Here is a 21051-nt window from a genome sequence, read left to right on the forward strand (position 1 = left end):
AAAGCTTTGTTGTGGGCGATCTAAATCAGAAGTCACTTCGACGGGGGCAGAGAAGAAGAATCAGTCAGAATATTCAACAGAAAGAAAATCTTACATACAAGTCAGAATGAGAGAAGAGGGAACACACTTGTTATCTGAGTGACAACCAGCAACCTGATGTTTTCTTCTTTACCTTTAAATGCACAGCAATTTGCGGGCAGAAAGTAAGATACCACCCGCTAGCAGGAAGAGTATTTCACTCATTTTTACAAGAAGCTTATTAATAAAGTGACTGCAATAAGGCTGTTATGAGATAGCAAGAAGACTGGCCTCTTCAGGCAACATGGAACAAAACTCCAAATACTAGACTGCCAACTGTTGTAAGATTCAGATCTTCCTCATCGTTAAAGGATACACTCTCACTTTCAACAGTTTTTAAATACACAACTATTGCTCTAAAGGTAAAAAAATAGAAGATTCAGGTACCAAATTTGTGTAAAGCAGTATTCTGCCTGATCCAGCATTAGGTTCAACCTGTACTGCAGACAGGAAAAATTAAAACCAAGTTTCATGTTGTTCTGCTGAGACTCAGCCTCAATCGATAAAATGCTTTAAAATTGAAGAAATAAACAGTGTTTCTAAGAAAGAAGCCACTCATTCAAGAGGGAAACCTCACAGTGTCTGGTTCAAGGACATTCCCTGAGGTTTCCAAACTCTCATTCCGTAACCTGTGAAACTCTCCATAAGACACAAAAAGCACAAGCATATGCAGAGATGTCAAAGAGGTATCACCTGTCTAATACATTGCTGTGTGCAAAATCCCTACACTAGGATAATACTGCTTGGTCAAGTAACACACATCAAGCTTAGGAGATGTGGGAATTAATACAACCTGTAGCAAAGAATCCTCAAATTTCCCTTTCCAGTCACTGACAGCAAACCAGGAGAGACAGCTTGCCAAGGTCTCTGCTCGCTCTGGTCAAAGCAGGGATCTGGTGGGATCTGACAAAGCAATTCTTGCATTGCTCAGGTAAGGAAGCATGCAGCAGTGTTCCCACTGCTAGGAAAAAGACATGTTTGTATGTCTCCCTGGTACAGGGCAACAAGGAAGTCCAATCAATTCTAATTTTCATCTAGTCTTTCCCTGTTGGCAGATCCTGTCCTCTTAACTGCTGTCTTCAAATGATGGGTTCGAGTGTGGCTGCTTGCACGTGTAGTGGTACCAGCCATCTGATCTGCCACATGGCTTCACTTCTGGCTTTAGAGGAAGAAAGAAAAACTTCCAGAAGGGGGAAAAAAAAAAGGTAAAAGAGGAGTTTCACAGACAGAAGACAGTAAGTTACAACACCCCAATTATCTGTTAGTAGAAATGTCTTTCCACAAGACGCCATGAGCCTAACAAGCAAAGCAAAAGGAACAAGCCAACCCAGAAAGAGTTATGAGCTAGTATCTTCAGCTACTGGACACAGAGATTGGGCTTAGGACTGGATCAAGGAACAGGCAAAACCGGCAGGCCATTGCTCAGTTTTGCTTACTTGCCTACCAAGTCACACACGCTGTTCACTCAGGTAGAGGTGAGCACGTGTACGTCAGTACCTATGGCTGAGGACACACAGACCAGTCTCATCATCTTGTTAGCCCAAGCAGAAAAAAAACAGCTTACCCCTCTCCTTAGTACTACCCCCCCACCCCTTGCCTTGAGGGAAGTGACCTGGCTACAGCTCTTATCCAAGACTGAAAAATTCAAGTTTACACGTGTAGCTGTAACACACCATCTCTGCATAGATGCACACCAGCACAGGCAATGCAACATTCCTGTTTGACATGCAAAACTACTAAAAAGGTTGTTTACATCAACAAACAAGAGGCCTAAGCACAAGTTTTTAAAGCTAAGCAAAATTATCTCAGGACACTGAAAAGCCAGAAATAGATCAAGAAAGGGTCAGGCAAAAAGGACTGACAGACAGGTCCACCAGTTGCTACTGAAAATACTGGTCTCATGTCATTCCTGGTTCAGAAGTTCCCAAACTTTAGACAGCTAGAAGATAGAGCTGGGATGACTATCTGACTTTTTCACCATCTTTCTTCCCCAAGTGCCTGCTACAATTCCCTGTCAGGCAAGTTGACCAATTTTTACACTGTTCTTTTAATTTCTGACTTCCTGTTTCAATACATGTTTGGACAGTTTCTTACATCATCATTACTTCAGCATCAAAAGGTACCTGGGGAGACACAAGAGCTAAGGTTCCAAAGCAAATTTAAGAAAAAATACAGCCAGATCCATGAAACATTCAGTTTTAAAATGAAAAACAGCATGCAGAATTCAGGCTGGCATCCTAGCTTTCCATCATATAATAAGTAATTATCTGAAGGGACTCTCAGGATATTGTCAGCTGGCACAAACAAGGATGACAGGATGCATTTCTGACATTACTGACACAGAATGTTCCTTCTGGATTGAATGGGTAAAATGCCCTAAATGCAAATGCAGTTTCATGAAGAATTAAGGCAGTGCAATACTATGAGGTATTTAGGCTGCAGACCATAGGCTCAGCACGCCTGCAGCACACTGCAGATATAGTGGATAACATCCATTTTTTAAACCATACTTCTGATTGAAACATGTATTCTCAGCACTTAAGATAATGTACTCGCTTTGAAGCTCTTGTTCCCTACACAATAGGGAACCTGTATTTGTGCAGATCTTCCATTCAATCAAGGAAAGAGAAACACATGCAAATTTAAAAAAAAAAAAAAAAAAGAAAAGCATGTCCATAAACACTGTGTAAAGTGGTGAAAGTAGTGTAGCCAAAGAATGTTTTTGCCTTTTTCAGGAATAGCAGGTACGATGATGGTTCAAATGCATTTACAGCCCTTATTCACTTAACCCTGACCCCTCTCCATACTTTAAGCGCATTTTTTTTATTATTATTTTTAAATCACATAATTCAGTATTATTACAGAATCATATGATACAGTATATTTGATGAGAAGTCACAAATACTAAATTCTTACTGCAGCACTCAAGAATATCCCTGTCCCCACCCCAGCCCTCTCAACAAAAATCAACTGAAGGCAGACTGGTTTCTGAATGGTTTCGGTCTGAAATCCAGTACATTAACAACCACCCCAACCACCTATCAAATTAAGAACAGAAAATTACACATATGCATCTCCATACTCTTGTAAAATGCAAGTATCCATCAAAACACCTATATTTTAGGACAGATGGGACTTTTGTACTCCTTCCTTCCCCGCTATCCAAAATGTCAGTTTACAGTCTAAACCGCACATTGTGCAGAGCTCAGTTCAAAGGAAAGAAGATGACTAAGACTGATACTCTACCATCTTTTGAAGACTCTGCAGATTTTGCCACAGCAATCATCTTTGTAGATGGAGTTTGATCATGACAAACTTGATGCAAGAAGTTTATGGATTTTCCTATTAGGAGGACCTGAACAAAAGAGGATTTTATTTTCTTTTAAGTGATTTGCATAAAAGGAAAATAAATCATCACCGTCAAACAAAAAAGCCACCCACAACCACCAGGACGACAGGATATTTTGTCATCTTTCTGTGCTCTTAGCTTCACAATCCCAAACACAGCAATCCAGAACTTCAATGCTAACACAAAAAGGTTTTAAAAACCTTTAAGAAAGAGTCTCTTATAGTCATCCTCAGCAAACAATTTTAAAATTCTTAAGACAATTATTTAATGTTAAATTTGGTCTCTATTTTCTTAATGAAAATCTAAACAGCAGCATAAGGCAAATAAATGATCAGATTAACTTTTGAATTCATACCTTTTTTGATTGCTCCATTGTAATAAAAGAAGGGATCATTGATTTCCTCAAAGTGTACTTGTCGTGCCACAACCGATCAGTTTTAACTGTAGGATCTGAAGCTACAAAAAACTGGAGATTGAAATAAATATCAAAAACAAAAGATGAATGTAAACTCTCTCCCCTACTGTTTCATTTCTATATTCAGAAAACTGTAAAAATATTCCAAGTTATTCTTTTAACTAAACAAGCAGAAAAAAGAAGAAATCTTTTTTCATAGCTAACATGCAGAGTTGTCCTGACAATTGATATGTAAATTGTATGTGGACCAATATCAATTCTGAAGAATAAAGTTAAAGAACAGCTCACATGATTTAGTCTCCTCTGAACGTTATGAAACCTTGACTACCTCAGGGTAAAGTATTACTATTAGTAAAGTGTCCACTATGAAATACAGAAGTATATGACATTTTCCAGCAATTAGTTATACAGTTAGGGGAGGAAATAAAGTTCAGCATATAAGTATAATATGCTTGTATTTTACTGGTTCTATTTTTACTCAAGCCCCTTTAGATTTCCTCCTATTTTAACAGATGCAGAATTGCAGAAAAAAAAAACAAAAAACAAAAAAAAACACAACACAAAAAACACACAGCCCCCCCCCAAAAAAAACCCAAACACAAAAAAACACACCAAAAAAAAACCCACCAAAACAACAGAAACAAAACAGAAAAAGAAATCCTGCAACTGGTAATCAAATGCTAAGGCGTCTCAACTTCATACAAGAGAACACTTTCATTTGTAAGAAACTAAAACTACATGATTAGTTGTGTTGAAATGACTTGTGGATGGATTCTGTCCTCATCCTGTCAAACAAGATACCAATTTTTCAGACAAGAACTTTTTTCACTGCCTCCAAACACAATTTCCACCAAGAATGGCCAACTGTCTTTGTTCAAAAACTGTCAAGGGTATGAAAATTGTAGCTTTCAGTATACCACACCCAACACCAATTTTCAGTATTAAGAACACTCTTACAGTGCACGTGTAAATTTTCTTTAAAAGAATTGAAAGCTAACGAATGACATAAAACCCAAGAGAGACAACTGAGGAAATGTCTGAGGAGTAACTGGGGAAAAAAGTAAAATCTATTTTATACTTTTAGTAATATTCATGGACATTTCACATGGGTCTCCTAACGCTGACCTTAAAGATCAGCTGTGGGTAATATCTGTACTCCTTTTAATTTTGACCCAAATGGACAGTTTCAAAAATCAGACAGTGTTTTTCACACTCAAGTAAAGTTATTCAGATGTGTCTCAGAAGCCCTCAGTTCACTTTTAAAAATGATTCTTTGGCTTCTTGAAACAAAAAAAATGTCACTTTAACAAACTGTACTGATTGGAGTCAGGAAAAAGACTTGGTAGAGCTTAAAAAGGCTTAAAAACATTTCTAAGAAGGGGACAGTTACTAGAACTTGCTGTTACAGAAGTCAAAACAAATAACTCCATAGAGTTTCTAGAGGAACTCTGGAACCACAAACCTCTTCTACCCCATTTGACAAGTGGAAGTTATTTATGAAGCTAAGAATAACGGCAGGTAGTCAGAGTAGAATATTCTGAACTTTATTCCAAATACAAGGCTTGCATTCTAAACAAAGAACTCTGCATGCGTTCCCACTGTTCAACTAAGCAAGGAAAGATAGATTACTTTGTTCCTCTTCAGAAGTAAGAATCTGTTGTTAAATCTACCATTCTCTCTCTCCTAAACAGACCCAGGATACGATTCACTGAAGACAACATACTGCATCATTGCAAACTCCAGATATCACACTGACTGAATCCATGAGGAGAGTCACATTTCATGTTGTTATTGTACATATTACTTACATGTTTCCATCACAGTCTACTTTTGAAATTCTCCTCTAAGCTTCCCACAGATTATACTCCCACAAAGCAAACAAACAGAGATAAAATATTTATTCTATCACACACATTACCTCATGGTATGTATCCTCCAGCTCTCCATCATAAATCCAGCGATAAAGGAAATTCAGTACAGGATGAGATACTAGGCTAAGAATGTGCTGAACCAGAGATCTCATGTAGGGGTCTCCTGTTTTAGTATAGGCATGAACTGCTGAGGCTAGTTCACCACCCTTTCTCCCTGTAAGATCACAGAAGAGAGGAACAGAAATATTTGAAGGAAAAATATATACACACCACACTTAAATTCAGCAGCCATTGATTTTAGTTAGTCAGATGTCACTCAGAGCTTGCTGAACAGCAATTCTAAAATGTAGCAAAAAGACAGTTTTTAACACTGGCAGGGAATTCCTAGGTTTTGAGGTCTGAATCATTAATCTCAGTGAAGCATTAAGCACAGTTCTCTGACATGGTATTCTGTCTACTTTATGGTAGCTTGGAGAAATGCAAATTTCAAGGCATCAGATCACACACAGAGGTTGACTTTATGCTTCTTTTCTTTCCCATTGCCCCCACCAGAAGAGCATTAAAGTCTTAGTACGTTTTCCTTCTCTCCTGTACTTGACTCTCCCTCAGATGTTCTCTGTGCATACAAACACACAAACACATCTTTCCTGCTTCTTGGTTATAGTACCCCCCATAGCTTCTTTGGGTAATATCTCCTGTCTGCTTGCAATTCAAGGGTAAGAGGCTGTCAAAAAAATAAAAAAGTAAAAAAAAAATAGAACTAGTACTTGTTTTGCTGTTGTGCTGCACAGCTTAAATATTTCCTGCAGCACAGACTGTAGCATTCCAAATTTTCATTAATGTCTTAAAAGTAAAGCCCACTTTTTTTTTTTTTTTTAATTATTACCAATTCCAATAATCAAGATAAAACAGATGCTGTGAGTTTTTTTGCTTAAGATGCTCCTTCCAAAGGGTCACAATCTCCATTTATTTTCAAAGACAGCAAAGCTGAAGTACCCTCAGGGAGAAGCATAGCCAGTTACTGGTCAAAGTTTAGGTCAACACCAACACCACTCCTGAGCATTTTCTTGTGGATTGCTAACATGGCCACACAGTATTTGCAGATTTGTAAAATTCTGTTGTTTCACATGAATCCGCAGACAAGTTGCAAATAAGTCCTATACACCATCATATATAGAGGAATAGCATAATACTCATACATAGTGAAGAGACTAAGTCAACCATTTCATAGTGTATTAGGGTTTGTTGTTTTTTTGTTGGTTGTTTTTCTTTGTTTTGGTTTTTTTTTTTTGTTTGTTTGTTTTTTTTGTTTTTTTTTTTAAACAGTATAACATTATTTAAAAGATTACTAAAATCTAATAATTTGAAACAGCATGAAAAGTGCATACTTAAAATGTGAAGGATTTCTCAAGTTAAAAAAAAAAAAAACCCAACACCCGAACAAAAAAGTCTAAGTGTATCAAAACAGCACTACCATTTGTCATTTTTTTGCTAAAACTAAAAGAGAAAGAATCCTGTGGATTAGCTACTTAAAATTTAAAACAAAACAAAACAAAAACACAACAGTAATATTATTGATATCCACCTTTGGCATGCACAACCATTCTGTTACATAACTTCCCCAGAAATATTAAATTAATCAGACCTTGACAGTGATCAACAAGTGCTGCGAGGGTCTTTAACCTTATTTTAGGATCATATGTCCAGACTAGAAGACGGCGAAGTGTTAAACTGCTCTCAAGTCCCAAATTCACACCCTGATCATCTTCCAATTGCAACTGATCAAATTAGAAACAGAAAAACATATCAGGGAACAAAACTGGCAAAACTGAAGCAGAACTGATGTTTCGTGGTTATTGTTCTGAAGTTAGTTTTTTAATAATACACTTGAAACACCCAATATTATATGTTGTGTCATTAGATCATTGGGCCAAAACACAAGAGCCACACAAGTGGAAATAGAGAATCAAGCATAGGTGAAAGGACAGAGACAAAAAGAAGTGTAATAAGGCAGACATTGCAGAAAGGCAAATAAAGTTGAAGCAAGCAAGGTGATAGACACAAATGGAGAGAAGAGCAAAGTAAAAGAGAGCAGAGATATTGAAAGACAATAAACACTGTAAAAAGAGATGCTCAGAAAAGAGTAAAGAAAAGCACCTAAAGGAAAAGTAAGGGTGTAGGAGGTAAAGTTTTTATTAGTGCACAGCTAGCTTATTTTAGTTCAACATGGGACAAATGCTGTTCAATGTCTTCCTCCAGAAACCATCAGAACTTGTTAGCTATATAACAAGATTAAGGAATTACTGCCATTGTGAAAAAACAAAACAAAAGAACAAAACAAAACAAACCCACCCCAAAACATTGAAAGCTGCGATATGAAAAACCTGTCACAATGTAACTACCATGAATCTTCCAACACCATGGAAGAGGAAAGCCAAATATTTGAATCTGAGATGCAAATGCCCATCTCATACAAATACAGATGGGGCAAGCAGGACAAGAACACAACCTAAGAATACAGAAGCAACTTCCTAAAGCTGTCCAAGCAGACAAACTCTTAGAAAAGATGCTCTGTTTCCTGTATGTGAAAAAAAAAAAAAAAAAACAAAACACTCCATGCTTCCACATCTAGCATCTAGCACATTTTTTTGCCAAACACAACGCATCAGTTAAATGTAAGACTAGTGCCATCCACATTAAGCTCAGCCGTAAAGCCAGTTAAATTCATTAGCTTCCAGATGCTCCTGGGTCCAAGTGGTTTTTTGCATTGTTTTGTTTGGTAATTGGCAGTGATAAGAGATATATGAGCAAGAATCACCCTTTGTCTTTAGGGAAGAGATGATATGCTTACATCTTCATTGTGGAAGTGCCTTTTTAATTGGGCTGACACTGTGAAACAGTCAGCAAGGAAAAGACCTGAAAAGGTTATGGAATAGTATGCAGTACACTCAGGATGACTCTTTCAGAGGCAGAAGCATGTCTGGGGGAAGCTCTGAAGACATAATATAAAGTTACAGAAAGACAGTACTCAACCTTTTGACGAGATTCTTGTTATGTACTACTATGCCTGAACTGCTGCTGACTGGGACTGCAGCTAACGACTCCTAAACTGGCAGGCTATATGAACTCCCGAATACAAAAATGCAGAATGCACTCAATTCCCAGACACTATTTTCTACATGTTTTCAAATAACTGAAGCATACAGTTTTGTAAAGAAAGTGTTTTTCAAAAAAGTGGAGTTTTTCCATCACTTTTTAAAATAAAATTGAGAAGTCACCAAGCTTACCTCTGGGAGACAGTAATCTGGTACATCTTGAGAATGCTGACTTCTTTCTCAAAAGATTTCTGCTCCATCAATTAGGAACATAAATGCCATCCTCTGTCAGAACCCTGGCTATATGAACTACTGCTCCATCCCCAGTAATGACAAAAGGAAGTGCTGTACAAGAGCATGCAAGCTGATCCTTCTCTGTAGCCTGTCCCCCTTCAACTCCTTGCAGCCCAGCTGTAGTATTCAGAACACCAGAGGATGTATCCTTGCTCAGCCTTGCTAACAGCAGTTTACATACCTGCCTTCCACAAATTTGTATAGTAACTTTTTCAACCTGTTGGTACTGCCTTTTGCCATGACATCGTATGGAAATACATTTTGCATGTTGGCTACTCCTCTCTGTTTTATATCAGCCTCCTGCTAATTTCACAGTATCTCCTTTCCTCTTGTAGCCATTCATCAAATCCCACAACTTTGTGTTTTGCTTATCCTTCACTGGTTTGGAAGCCTCAGCCACAGCCCCCTTGCGCCTTTTCCTCTTCAGCCTCAAGAAACTCAGCCCATCTCCCCTCTCCCCACACACAGCAATTGTCCCATGTTCCTGAGGATTTCAGCTTACTTTCTCCCTCAGTCTCCACCCCCGCCACGTCGCAGAGGCTGCCATCAGGACGGCACATAGTGCTCCAGTGTCACACTGACACCCACTGTCTTGTTCTCGGCGCCCACCTCCCCGACACCCAATTGCACACCAAGCCCAGCAGTGCACACAACCGCCTGCGAGGACACTGAGGTTCTTCCCAAATTGGGCCTGCTGATGCCAAGTCTGACACTGAGGAAGCACGCATTAGATTAGCTTTCCTCCAAATAAAAAAATGAAACAAAACGACAAAAAAAAACACAAGCAAACAAAAAACCCCAAAGAAACAACCCACCCAAACTTGTACTCCCCACCCTGAGGCTCCCTAGCACCTACTTGCTCCCACATTGTTTTGTGCTGCTGCTTCCCAGACAGAGCATCCAGAGTACCAATGTTTGCAAACTTTAATTGACAGGCTGAGAGATTTCACTCTTTTATCTTCTCCAGATCATCAACATTAAATAAAACCAGTGCCAGCACTTATCTTTGGTGCACACTACTGACCCTTCTCCATCCCGTAGTGTGACCTTGTGCTTCCCAGCCTCAAGTCACAAGAAAGCCTCTCCTCTACTGCTGGATATCCTTCCTTTATTTCACAGCCTTTGAGGAGGAATCTTGCCAGGGGCTTCTTGAAAATCCAAACAAAACATGCCTCCTGGGATTCCCCTTCAGTCAGGTGCTGAGGGACATCCCCAGAAACTCCAGTCTGCTAGTGCAGAAAAACCTTACATTACAGACACTGTATTGTCTGCTGACAATACTATTGACTGTTCCTTACCAGAATGCATTTACTAAATGGGATCAATACACTCATGAACTTTAACACTGGAAATGAATCTGGCAAGGAACGTGAAGAGCAACAAGAAAACCAGTAAAAGGAAGACTGGGCAAAATGTGGGTCTAACTACTGAATGCTGCTAGGAAAGTGGTGACAGGAAAAAATGGAAAAGGCTAAGGTACTTAAGGCCTTCTGTACCTTTTTTTTTTTTTGTAAGATTTGCCAGTGGGAATACCAGACATCACCTGACATCAGAGGGAAAGTCCAGAACAAGGAAGACTTACTCCAAGTGGAGAAGCATCAGGTTAGGGAACATTAAATAAACTGGATATACATAAGTCTGAGACCTGATGGGATGCACCCACGAGTGCTGAGGGAGCTGGCCAACATCACTGCAAGGTCACTCTCAATTATCTTTGCAACTTCATAGCAATCAGAGGAGGTTCCTGAGGACTGGGAGAAAGTAAATGCCACTCCTCTCCAAGAAGGAAGATCCACAGAACTGCACACCAGTGAGACTCTCCTCGTTCCCTGGGATGCCGACAAAACAACTAATCCTGGAAAACATTTCCAAACATAAAAAGGAAAAAAAAGCTTTTCTCAGGAAGAAAAGCTCAGAGAAAGGAGAAGTGGAGGACGTTTTTGGTGATGGAGTTTGTCTTCCCAAGCAAGTGTTAAGTGTGCTGAGGCCCTGCTTGCCAGGAATTGGCTGAACATCTATCTGCCTGCTGATGGGATGTAGTGAATGAATTCCTTTCTTTGCTTTGCTTGCACGCACAGCTTTTGCTTTCCCTATTAAACTGCTACAATTTGACTGACTTGTCTCTTTGCCTTCCTTCTATTTTCTTCCCATTCCTCAAGAGACAGGGGTGAGTGAGAAGCTGGGTGGGTGTTTGGCTGCTGGTCAGGGTCAACCTACCACAAACGCAAACGCAGTTTGAAAACAAGTAATGCCAGAACTTTCCTTTCGTTTTCCCCTCACATGCTCCTCCTCCCACCAGACTCATCTCTTCTTTTGAAAGGTTTAGTGGAACGGGAAAGGTAAAGGAAGATGCATTTCAAAGAAGTCATAATTATTTTCATAGTTAAGAAGTTTTAGAAGTTAGAATAAATCAAAGCTCCAGCAAACCAGGAGAGCAAACATATTTTGGACACAGCAAGATATAATAACAAAAAGAGTAACTGGATAGTAGCCAGGAAAAACAAGCAAAAAGTATGTATGGCAGGCATTCCAGAAGTCAAGAATGTTAAAGAACTGCAAGTAGGTCAAAACGTAAAGATCAAAACATTTACAGAAGCTTATGACTTAAACTACAGGTTTTTTTGAAGTTGGAATGTTAAATAGTATTTTAATTTAACTTTAGGTCAATTCTCAGAATAAATTTTTCTCAATTACAAATAATGAACTCATTGAAAGTCCCATATAATAAAAAGTAAGCAGAAGAAAAAAAATAATCTGATTTTTATTTTAGAGCTAGCATCTAGGTGCACATAGCTATAAATATTTGTGGACAAACTATAGGATTAGCAGCACTGAGCTGGTCTATACATCTCAGAAAAACAGTAAAACACTGAAACTTCTTACTCTCTCAATACAACAGAAGGGGCAAGGAAAACACACAAACTGCCCCAAACAGAACGAAAAGTTGATACTGTTGTTACTAGCTGCTGAACCATGCATTGCTTGAAATACAGAAAGATTTTTCTCCCTTCAAAGATGTGTCACAGAGTTTGGGATTTGAATTAAAGATACCACACAAGATTAATCTGTCAAAAAGGATGCAAAAAATTATAAGAGGCTTAGAAATACATATTATATTCCTTCCTCATGTAATCCATCAAACAACGGTGAATTTTTAAGTAAAAATATTCATTGGTATATACATCCAAAGAGTAAGAAATGTACAAGTTAAAGAATTGTCTATTGTCAATACAGAACTGCTGTACATCCTTCCCTTTTAATGGAATACCGAGGTATACCTATTAGGAAATATTCAGATGATGTGAAGCAAAATGAGAAAGTTAAATAAGAACCACTTAACTTACCTGAGAATGTAAAACAGACAGAAGTCGGTAGTATTCTTTAAGCTCCTGATGTAAGGCTGCACAAAAACTCTGCAAGAGAAAGAGGAGAAAACAGGAAGAAGGAAAAAAAGAAGTCAGGAAAAATCTTTCCAGTTTAATCTAGAATAATTTTTATCCTATCAGCACACTGTGTAAGTCAGTTAGAAATTTCCTAAAAGGAATCAAGCTACAAGTTTCAGCACAAAAGCCAACTCTCAGAAATCTGGCCAACGTGTGCTTCCCTAAGAGATGCACAGATCTTTTCCAAGAACATACACACATTGTCAAGTGACTTTGTTTCTTGGTGTCTTATCAACAGATTAAATGATGAGAACTGTAACTTCAAGTAGATATAATCACCTCAATAAAGACATTAATAATTACCATAGGGATATTCAAATCATAACATGACCCAGAAGAAATTTTCTTTAATAATTGCATAAAATACAGTATGTAGTAAGGTAACAGAGTTCCAATTTCAGGAGAGCCCTAAGAACACAGAAGTTAGGCAACTGTGATATTTACACTATAGACTATATGACATGAAGAAGAAAACACAATGCTCATAAAAGAATACTCCCTGTAAGTGCTGCTGGATCAAATACTCTAAATTTTTGGCATCTTATCTATGATAATATATGATTCTTCACTTGACATGGAAGAAATTAATAACACTAAGTATATCCCAAGAAATCTGTAAAACGTGCAGAAATTAACAGGCCTGAACTAAAGCAAAGATTCTTCTTTGTAAAGCAATTCTAAGCACAACTACTCTGGGTCGTTTAAAAAATAATTAAAGGTAGATTTTAAAAACAATTCCTGAAAGAATACTTGTTTAGTAATATATAGTTTTCCACAGTTTGGGGTCTTGGAGTCTTGCTTTGTTTTTGCAGTGTTCTTAACCTAACATACAGACTAAAAAAAAATTTTGCAACACATTTTCTAAAACAGAATTAAAAATGTGGCTCATAAATTTTCATCTGGGTTGAAAATTTTGGGCTTTAAACACTTTTTGGAGTTTTTAATTTTTTGGTTGGTCGGTTTTTTGAAGAGTACTTCCATGCACACACACAAATTCTTCAGAACTGATTTCTTAACAAATTCTCAGATAATCATTTTGATATCTATTTTAATGGACTTTTTTTTAATAGGAAATTCCCCAAGACTTTCCCCTGAACACTTTTAAAATCATCACAGTCAAAGTAATTTGGAAAAAATAAGGAAAACCACACAAAAAGAACTCAAGAGTTTAAAGTAAAATATTTATTCACTGGAGTATGTAAATGGGAGAAATAATTACTACAAGCACAAGGAGAAAATAAGTCTTCTTTCCTGCTAAGAGGCTAAGAAGCCTAGGAAAAAAAAAAAAAAAATTAATCTTGCCATTGTGTCCTTTACAAGGAAAGAGGGTAGAAAGAAACTTGAAATTCATTTTATTCCAGAGGATACTGAAGGGCAACAAGAAATCCCTTTACATGCAACTCCACTTTTCATTTCTTCTCACTTGCTTCTTCAGTACATTTTTGAACCTATTACAGTAGCACTTGCCAAGATAGAAGGCAGAGTAAAGCCTCCAAGAAAACATTCAAAGACACTATACGTCTACTCAAAAAGTGAGAACAGTAGTCACTGACTTTAGTAGCCAAAAGGATTTAGAATCTAACTGGCCATCAACTTTTCAGAGAAGCTTTAGAAGTTAAAATTTACATCCAGTGCCAATTCCTGCATCACAAACTACAGAGTTTTGTTTCCCAAACTGTTACGGAAAACTGGACATTATCCTAGAATTCTGATTTGGTCTACAGCAAAAGAGAATTCAGGAAGGAAACAGAATGCTTGTTCAAGAGAAAAAAAATTAAAATGCCTGCTATCTCTACTATTCTATTTGCTCTTTTGAGGACAAAGTAAAACTTAGATGCTAAATAGCAAATGTACAAAAATATAATGTTGAAGTGTAGTATATTGTTGTATCTCTACTCCTAATAATTGTCAATACCTGACATTTTGCATGGTAAAAACAGTCACCAGAATTATAATAAAAGAGGTGACAGACATCTTATCCTACATGTGGTGTAAACAGGGGGGGTTATACGAGCATTCTTTTAACACGTAAGCAAAAGATGCTTTAGAATGCACAATATCTTCTCGTGCTAAATTCTTAATGCACAGTGTGCAGCATCTGAAATTGTCAGCTATAAAAGCCATGAAGAACAATGTTATATACTCTTTATGCCCAGATACTGACAGCAGGAGTAGAATAGATGTTTTTATTTGCACACTTATGTTCTGGAAATATATATATAAGTGCTTGCCTCAAACAAAATTAACAGCATCAGAGCTATGCAGATTCAGCTAGCTAACTGCACAGCTTTCTGCACAGGATCTGAAACCTGCACATGCTAATTAAGATATTGCACATTTAAATTCACTGAAGAATTAATGTTCTCCCCTTGCTGTAAACTTGAAAAGTAAAGCCAGAGACAGTAAAAATAAATATAAGCAGGAAGCTACTAGATAAGGAATAAGAAACTTCACCCAGATATAAGGGGGAGAGTCTGAAGAAAATACATATACAGTAGCACTACCATATGAAACATGGAAATCAGCATTGGATCACTAGAAAAATAATTATTTATATGTAACTAAAAGGGATACTTAGAATAAGAGACAGAAGGAAACAGAATAAAACATTAGAAAAGTAGGAAGCACTACAGTGTCTCTACTGACCTCTTAAGAAAAATTAGACTGAAGGGAGAAGCACTTCAATTTCTTGGCAGATTAGGTAGGATGTTATGGCTAGAGGCAAGGATAACATTTCTGTCGACTCAGAAGGGATAATATCCAGTTTTACAGAGGGAGCAAGTGAGAGGAAACGGGAATGCCTTAGCAGTAAATGTGGTTTTGGGTATTACAGCAGCTGTGAAGTTACTGTAGACTACAAATCATGATGATGAAACCTATAAAAACAAAAATTAATATTCTTTGATGCTGTATTCAAAAGAAAGGGCAGAAGATAATGGGGTATTTGCATTTTACGTAAGTCAGTGCAGAATTAACACACAAATAACAATGTTAGCTGACAAGAGTGTCTCCTGCATAGGTCAAACAACTGAATTGGTGATTAATTAGCTCAGGGGTCCACCATCCCATTTAAGCAATGTTCTTGTTCATAAACATGCATCAGTACTTAAAAAAAATTTAAAAAGGAGATTAAGAAAAGGAATTTATGCATGAGACTTTCCAGCTACAAAGGACAGGGGCAACTCCTCCTTACAACCAGCAAGAACAAATGCCTTTCCCTTGACTTCAGAACATGACCCACACCAAAAGCAGCAGTCCATAAAAAGAGCAAATCAAAGGATGAATAATACAAGCTCCAAAGTTTACACATCAGTCTAGTACTTCATTTACTCAGTAGATTCTAAGGGAAACAAGACCAAAATATTGTAGCAAAAATCAGTTTTCTAGCTGACCTACCTGTCCCACAAGTCCAAATGCACGATCCAAACTCCTCTGGTCTGTGTATTTTCTTATTTTATTATGTAGCCATCCCAACTCTGCAAGTCTACTTGTAGTATCTCTGAGAGATTTGGACAAGCTCACCTACAAAGTCAACAGGAACAATAACTTGCAATTAAGTCAAATCTACCATGCCAACACTTGTGTCATCACAAAAACCCCTCTTTCTCATGAAACAAGCCAGTACAGAAAATCATTTTAAGTTCTATAGCAGAGATAGGGCCAAAAAAGGCAGAAAACCAAGCAAATAGCATTAAATTTATACACATAAGCAATGAAAGGCAGCATCAACAAACTACTAGCAACTTTGACCGACCTTTTTGGAAATCTTAATGTAACAGTATTCATACACTCTTTTTAAATTAGGCAGTTCTGGCAGTAACAAAAAGGTCTTCAGAAAAAGAGGAAGAAATCTAAAATTTTATGATGTAGAATCACACTTCGTTTTGTCCTGATAATCAGCAAGACTGAAAATACTCGAGCTCTAGGAGTCAGTGACTAAAACTAACAAAGAACCCTAAAGAAAATAGCTGCTACTACATGTGAAACAAACCTTTAACAGAAGGCAAAGGAGCCAATGGCAGACTAGGTATCAGGAACCAAAACTTACAGAATCCAAATGCCAAGTTTAAGTCTGATCCACCAGTAGCAGCTTTTATAAGCTGTTTAATCATGTGCCCCTCTGAGCTCTTCTAGTCCATTTCTACTGTTCGTACCAGATATCTCACTTCACCCAGCAAGTAATCTCAACACTCTAACTACTATTACTATTTTCATCTGAATCAGCACATTTCTTCCTTTAAATTACGAACACATAAGACACTATTTCTCTTGTTCCTAATTGAGATTTGCTTCTACAACATTTTGTCACATTACCTAAGAACACCATCAGCAATTTCTCAAAATTTTATTGGAAAACAAAGAAACTGATACAGTAGGCCAGGAGGTAGATTGATTGACTTTTGTCCACACTGATTGGGCCTATCCCACCTCTACAGACAATTTTATCTTGGAGGGCCAACTGGAACAGTCCAAACCAAAGCAAGGAAGTGCACTAACAAGCTGAATGGATTGTCAAAGAGCTAGAAATGAAGCTCATTCGTTAAGCCTCTTAGTTAGCAGTAGAAGCATTCTTTAAGATAAAAAGCAGCTACAGAGTGTATTAGCCACAGCAGTGTGGGCTTGACCTAGGCAGCAGCATTTGGTTGTAAGCCCAGACTTCAGTCCTTGGCCCTCTTGTCTAGCTAAAGAGACACAGCTTTAACTTCTTGAATGATTTCTATAGGATAAATTCTAGCCCAAACAAGCATAACTGGACAGTTAGAAACTCTGCCCACAGCTAAATCGAAAGAGATGACCTAAGAACTATTTAGAATTCTGCAACTACAGGGTACCTGGCAAGCATTACATACAACACACATCCTCTGGAATCAAATGATGAACAAGCAAAATTGGCTTAGTGTTACTACCTTTGTATCTCTTAGATCAAATGAGAGCCTGCTAGCTTATACAGTGCTGAATGTCACCAACAGACTTAATATTAACGCTGACACTAGCAAACATTCAGGAAAGAACAACAGCTTGGAAAGCATGTTTTTTCTGGAAAAAACAGACTGTGTACAATGACATTTTCTTTGTGCAGCTGAGGGAAAACTACGTGCTTTGACTATTTTGCCTAACATGCAGTCAAACAGCTAGAGGAGGTATGATCTTGGCCTTCCTTTTTCATGAGAAAAAGCTCCAGCTGCAGCCCTGGTCAGTCAAATAATTTCATCCTCGGTGGGTCCAGTAGCTTGGTACAAGTGCCAGTGAGGAAGAAGGACAGAAGACAACTGACTTCACAGAAATAACTGTAGACACAAAGTTCTCAGGAAAAAGCATTATTGACCACAAATCTGAAAACTCAAACTCCCTGTATTAGCAGAATTCCAGTTTTTCACCTCAAACTAGCCTATTTGATATTAGAGCTACACAGAAAACTAACGGAACTCATAGTGGCAATTTTGCAACCATTGTTTTCTCCGCATTCCTCTACAAAAATCTATTAGACTACCTTTTCTTTGCCACATATAATCTAACTTACATATGCAACATAATTAGCTCAGTTCAGGTGTTGAGGAATTACAAACTTTGCAGCATCTACAGGTACAGAAGACGGCATCCTTAATAATCAGTTTATTAACAACATGGAACTGATTTAACAAGATTTACGTTTTCCATTTTTCCTTCCACTAAGCAGCCTTAGATGTCATTGTAAAGTAACAGGGGGAAGAATTATACATTTCACTTTTTACTATTATTATGGAGGAGAAAAGGAAATTACTTCAGCTATCAACATTAAGACAAGTCTACTGTGCTCTTGGCACATGAAACAGCCCCAAATCAATTTCCCACTATTTTAGGACTGTGTCATAATGACATAGTACAAATTTCTTAATACAAGTTAAAATTGGAAGCACTGCCTTTCCACTTGAACAAGAATATGAAAATCATTTAACACACTGAAACTGAACTGTGATGCAGTACTGTCTAAATACTGAATGAAAAGATACTAAAACAACTAGTGTCATTTTTTTGTTCTTTCTTCAGCTGACTGAATCTCACCATTGTTTTTTTTCCACTTTGCAAATATGCTTAACATCTCACCAGCTTAAAGCAAGATCTTATCTCTCTCAGGCTTCTCCACTATTTGACACCTTCCTTCCAATTCATATCAGCAGGATTTTCTATCAACAACATGAGTTGAAAGCATTTTCTTCAGTTCTATCACCAGTCCTTTCTTGGGTGATCTGCATTACCCCATTCGATCATTTATAAGTTGTAATCAAGATCATAACATCAAGTGGCTAGCATCCATTCCACATATCAGGCTGATAAATTTAATCCAATAATGTGGTCAAAAGCCTGCATCTGCTTTATATTTCTTCTTAGACACTAGGGAGGGGAAATAATGACAAAAATCCTCAAATTAAGCCCTAGCTTAGGAATCTTAATAGGCTGAAAGGCTTAATAAATGGGAGTCTATTCACATCTTATGAAATGCTAGTTTCTCTCTGGGATCTATCCTACCCAATCAATTTTAAATTAGTACTACTGAATCTACTCTGTTGTAGTAAAGAAAAACAAAACAAAACAAAACCAAAACAAAAAAAAACCTGGGGGAAGGAGTAAAGACTTGTGATTTTTTTTTTTTTTTTTTTTTTTTTTACATATTTTTCATGGCTACTTCTCCCCTACACACCTCTCTGCTCACATATGAAATACAAATCACTATACAGTACCTTTCCCTCCACTTTATAGCAATTTTCAGAATTGCACATTTTGATGTTTTTGCCATCTATTCCCTGGAAGACATACAAAACATCTCTTACAAGGTTTGCTTCGGTTATTTCAACAGAGCCTAGAAAGAAAAAAACAAAACAAAACAAAAACAAAAAACAAAACAGTATTCAGATTTGTTGGGACAATTAGTTTTGATTACAACTTCAAAATGTTATTTAGAAGCCTAGCCAAAAAAAAGGCAAGCCTATGTTTATAACCTGTGAAGGAATGGTTTAAGTCCTCTTACAACCTGACAGGAAAGCCAAGAATTCCCTTTACCTGCTTCTATCGATACCTTGGATTCTGTCAGAGCAGGTTGGCTTGTATGACACAGGACATGTTATATTTTAATCAACACTTTAGCCAGTTCTTAAACTTATCTTTTCTGATTCAATCACCAGTGCAAGTTCTGAGACAAGCATCGTAACTACTTTACCTTTCTTCAAACAAACAGCTGAGGTTGTTAATATGGACTTACAGAATGATTTCTTCTACATTCAGCTAGGAAAACAGAGTTAATCCAAAATGAAGATCTGCTTGTTTAATATTGGCTTTCAACCATATATGCCACCGCTCAGTGAAAAGAGTGATCAGAACCAGACTGCCAGCTGCACAACACCTATAGAGCTGGCAAACAGAAAAGGGTAAATACTGTTTCTAAAGATAGAGACAGCTTTGATTTAGTAAAGCTTTTGCTACTGCAGCATCCAGTTTGCTTCTGGTTCATACCTCTAGTCAGGAGTTAGATTATGTTTAAATTTAGGATATTTATTGATTTAAAGTAAACAGAAGATTGAAAAACGTGCTGTGCAGGCCACTGCAACTACACCCACCTTTTCTGGGCAGAACAGCACCATCTGCTTTTGTAACTTCATTTAAGGTATTAATAATGAAACGATTTCAACAACTAACCAGAAATTCAGATGCCACAACATGCTTCTCCCAAATTTGACAGCACTCTTACTCTCATCAGTTTGTTGCCCAAATAATCTACTTTCCCAGAATAAAAACAAAACCAAAAAAATTTCTATTCTTATTTTGGCAAAAGTAGCCATCACCTCAAGATGCAGTTTAAAACTCAGACTCCTCTCTTAATACTAAGATGTGCACAAGAATAAACTGGTCCCTTTTAGGAACTCTTAGTGATATGGTAAAAGGTTCAAGTGTACGTTTAATTGGTAAATAATACACCAGGTATTAATATCAACCATACAATACTCCTGATTATACTGTCTGCATAGGTGTAGCAATAAGAAAACTCCAATTAATAGCAACCAACTTTACAAGAAAGAAAAAAAAAAAAAAAAAAAAGAAAAACAAAAACCAACTTTTAAATTAGTTCTAAGACAATCATTTTCATAGAAATACATCTATATACATACATAGAAATGCATTTACATAGAAATACAATAGCCTTTTATATTCTGAATGCAGTCCTACCTGTATTTCTACATCAACAAGTGACTATATTTAAGACAACCTCAGTCCTTTTACCCATCCCACATAAGTATCAAGAGTCACAGCTGCTGGCTAGAACAAGTTTGTACTGCTCTTTATGGTAAATAGTATAAGAAAAATAAGAGACAGTGCTAGATTTTATATATGTTTATATTTTTCTATATTTATATAGTTGATATATATCTATATATTCAATCTATCATACATACATATTTATAATTTTTTAATAGATATATACGTGTCCTTTTGCACATCAACAATATTGTCAGTTAGGTTCTAAATGACCAAT

General features: G+C 37.2%; 1 protein-coding gene across 2 annotated transcripts in view; it reads right to left on the minus strand.

The window, feature by feature from the left end:
• The window catches only part of TUBGCP3 (tubulin gamma complex associated protein 3), a 68781-nt gene that overhangs the window by 23654 nt on the left and 24076 nt on the right, over positions 1-21051 (minus strand). For both annotated transcript variants that reach the window (XM_042806094.1, XM_042806093.1), the window contains exons 7-13: positions 19265-19383; positions 15942-16067; positions 12447-12515; positions 7359-7491; positions 5761-5927; positions 3783-3893; positions 3325-3433 (exon numbers count right to left, since the gene is read on the minus strand). In XM_042806094.1, coding sequence (XP_042662028.1) covers positions 3325-3433; positions 3783-3893; positions 5761-5927; positions 7359-7491; positions 12447-12515; positions 15942-16067; positions 19265-19383 — 834 coding nt within the window. The remainder of the gene's footprint in view (positions 1-3324; positions 3434-3782; positions 3894-5760; positions 5928-7358; positions 7492-12446; positions 12516-15941; positions 16068-19264; positions 19384-21051) is intronic.

This window comes from Tyto alba, unplaced genomic scaffold (assembly GCF_018691265.1).
Source record: "Tyto alba isolate M040663 unplaced genomic scaffold, T.alba_DEE_v4.0 Super-Scaffold_45, whole genome shotgun sequence".
NCBI classification, from domain to species: Eukaryota; Metazoa; Chordata; class Aves; order Strigiformes; family Tytonidae; genus Tyto; species Tyto alba.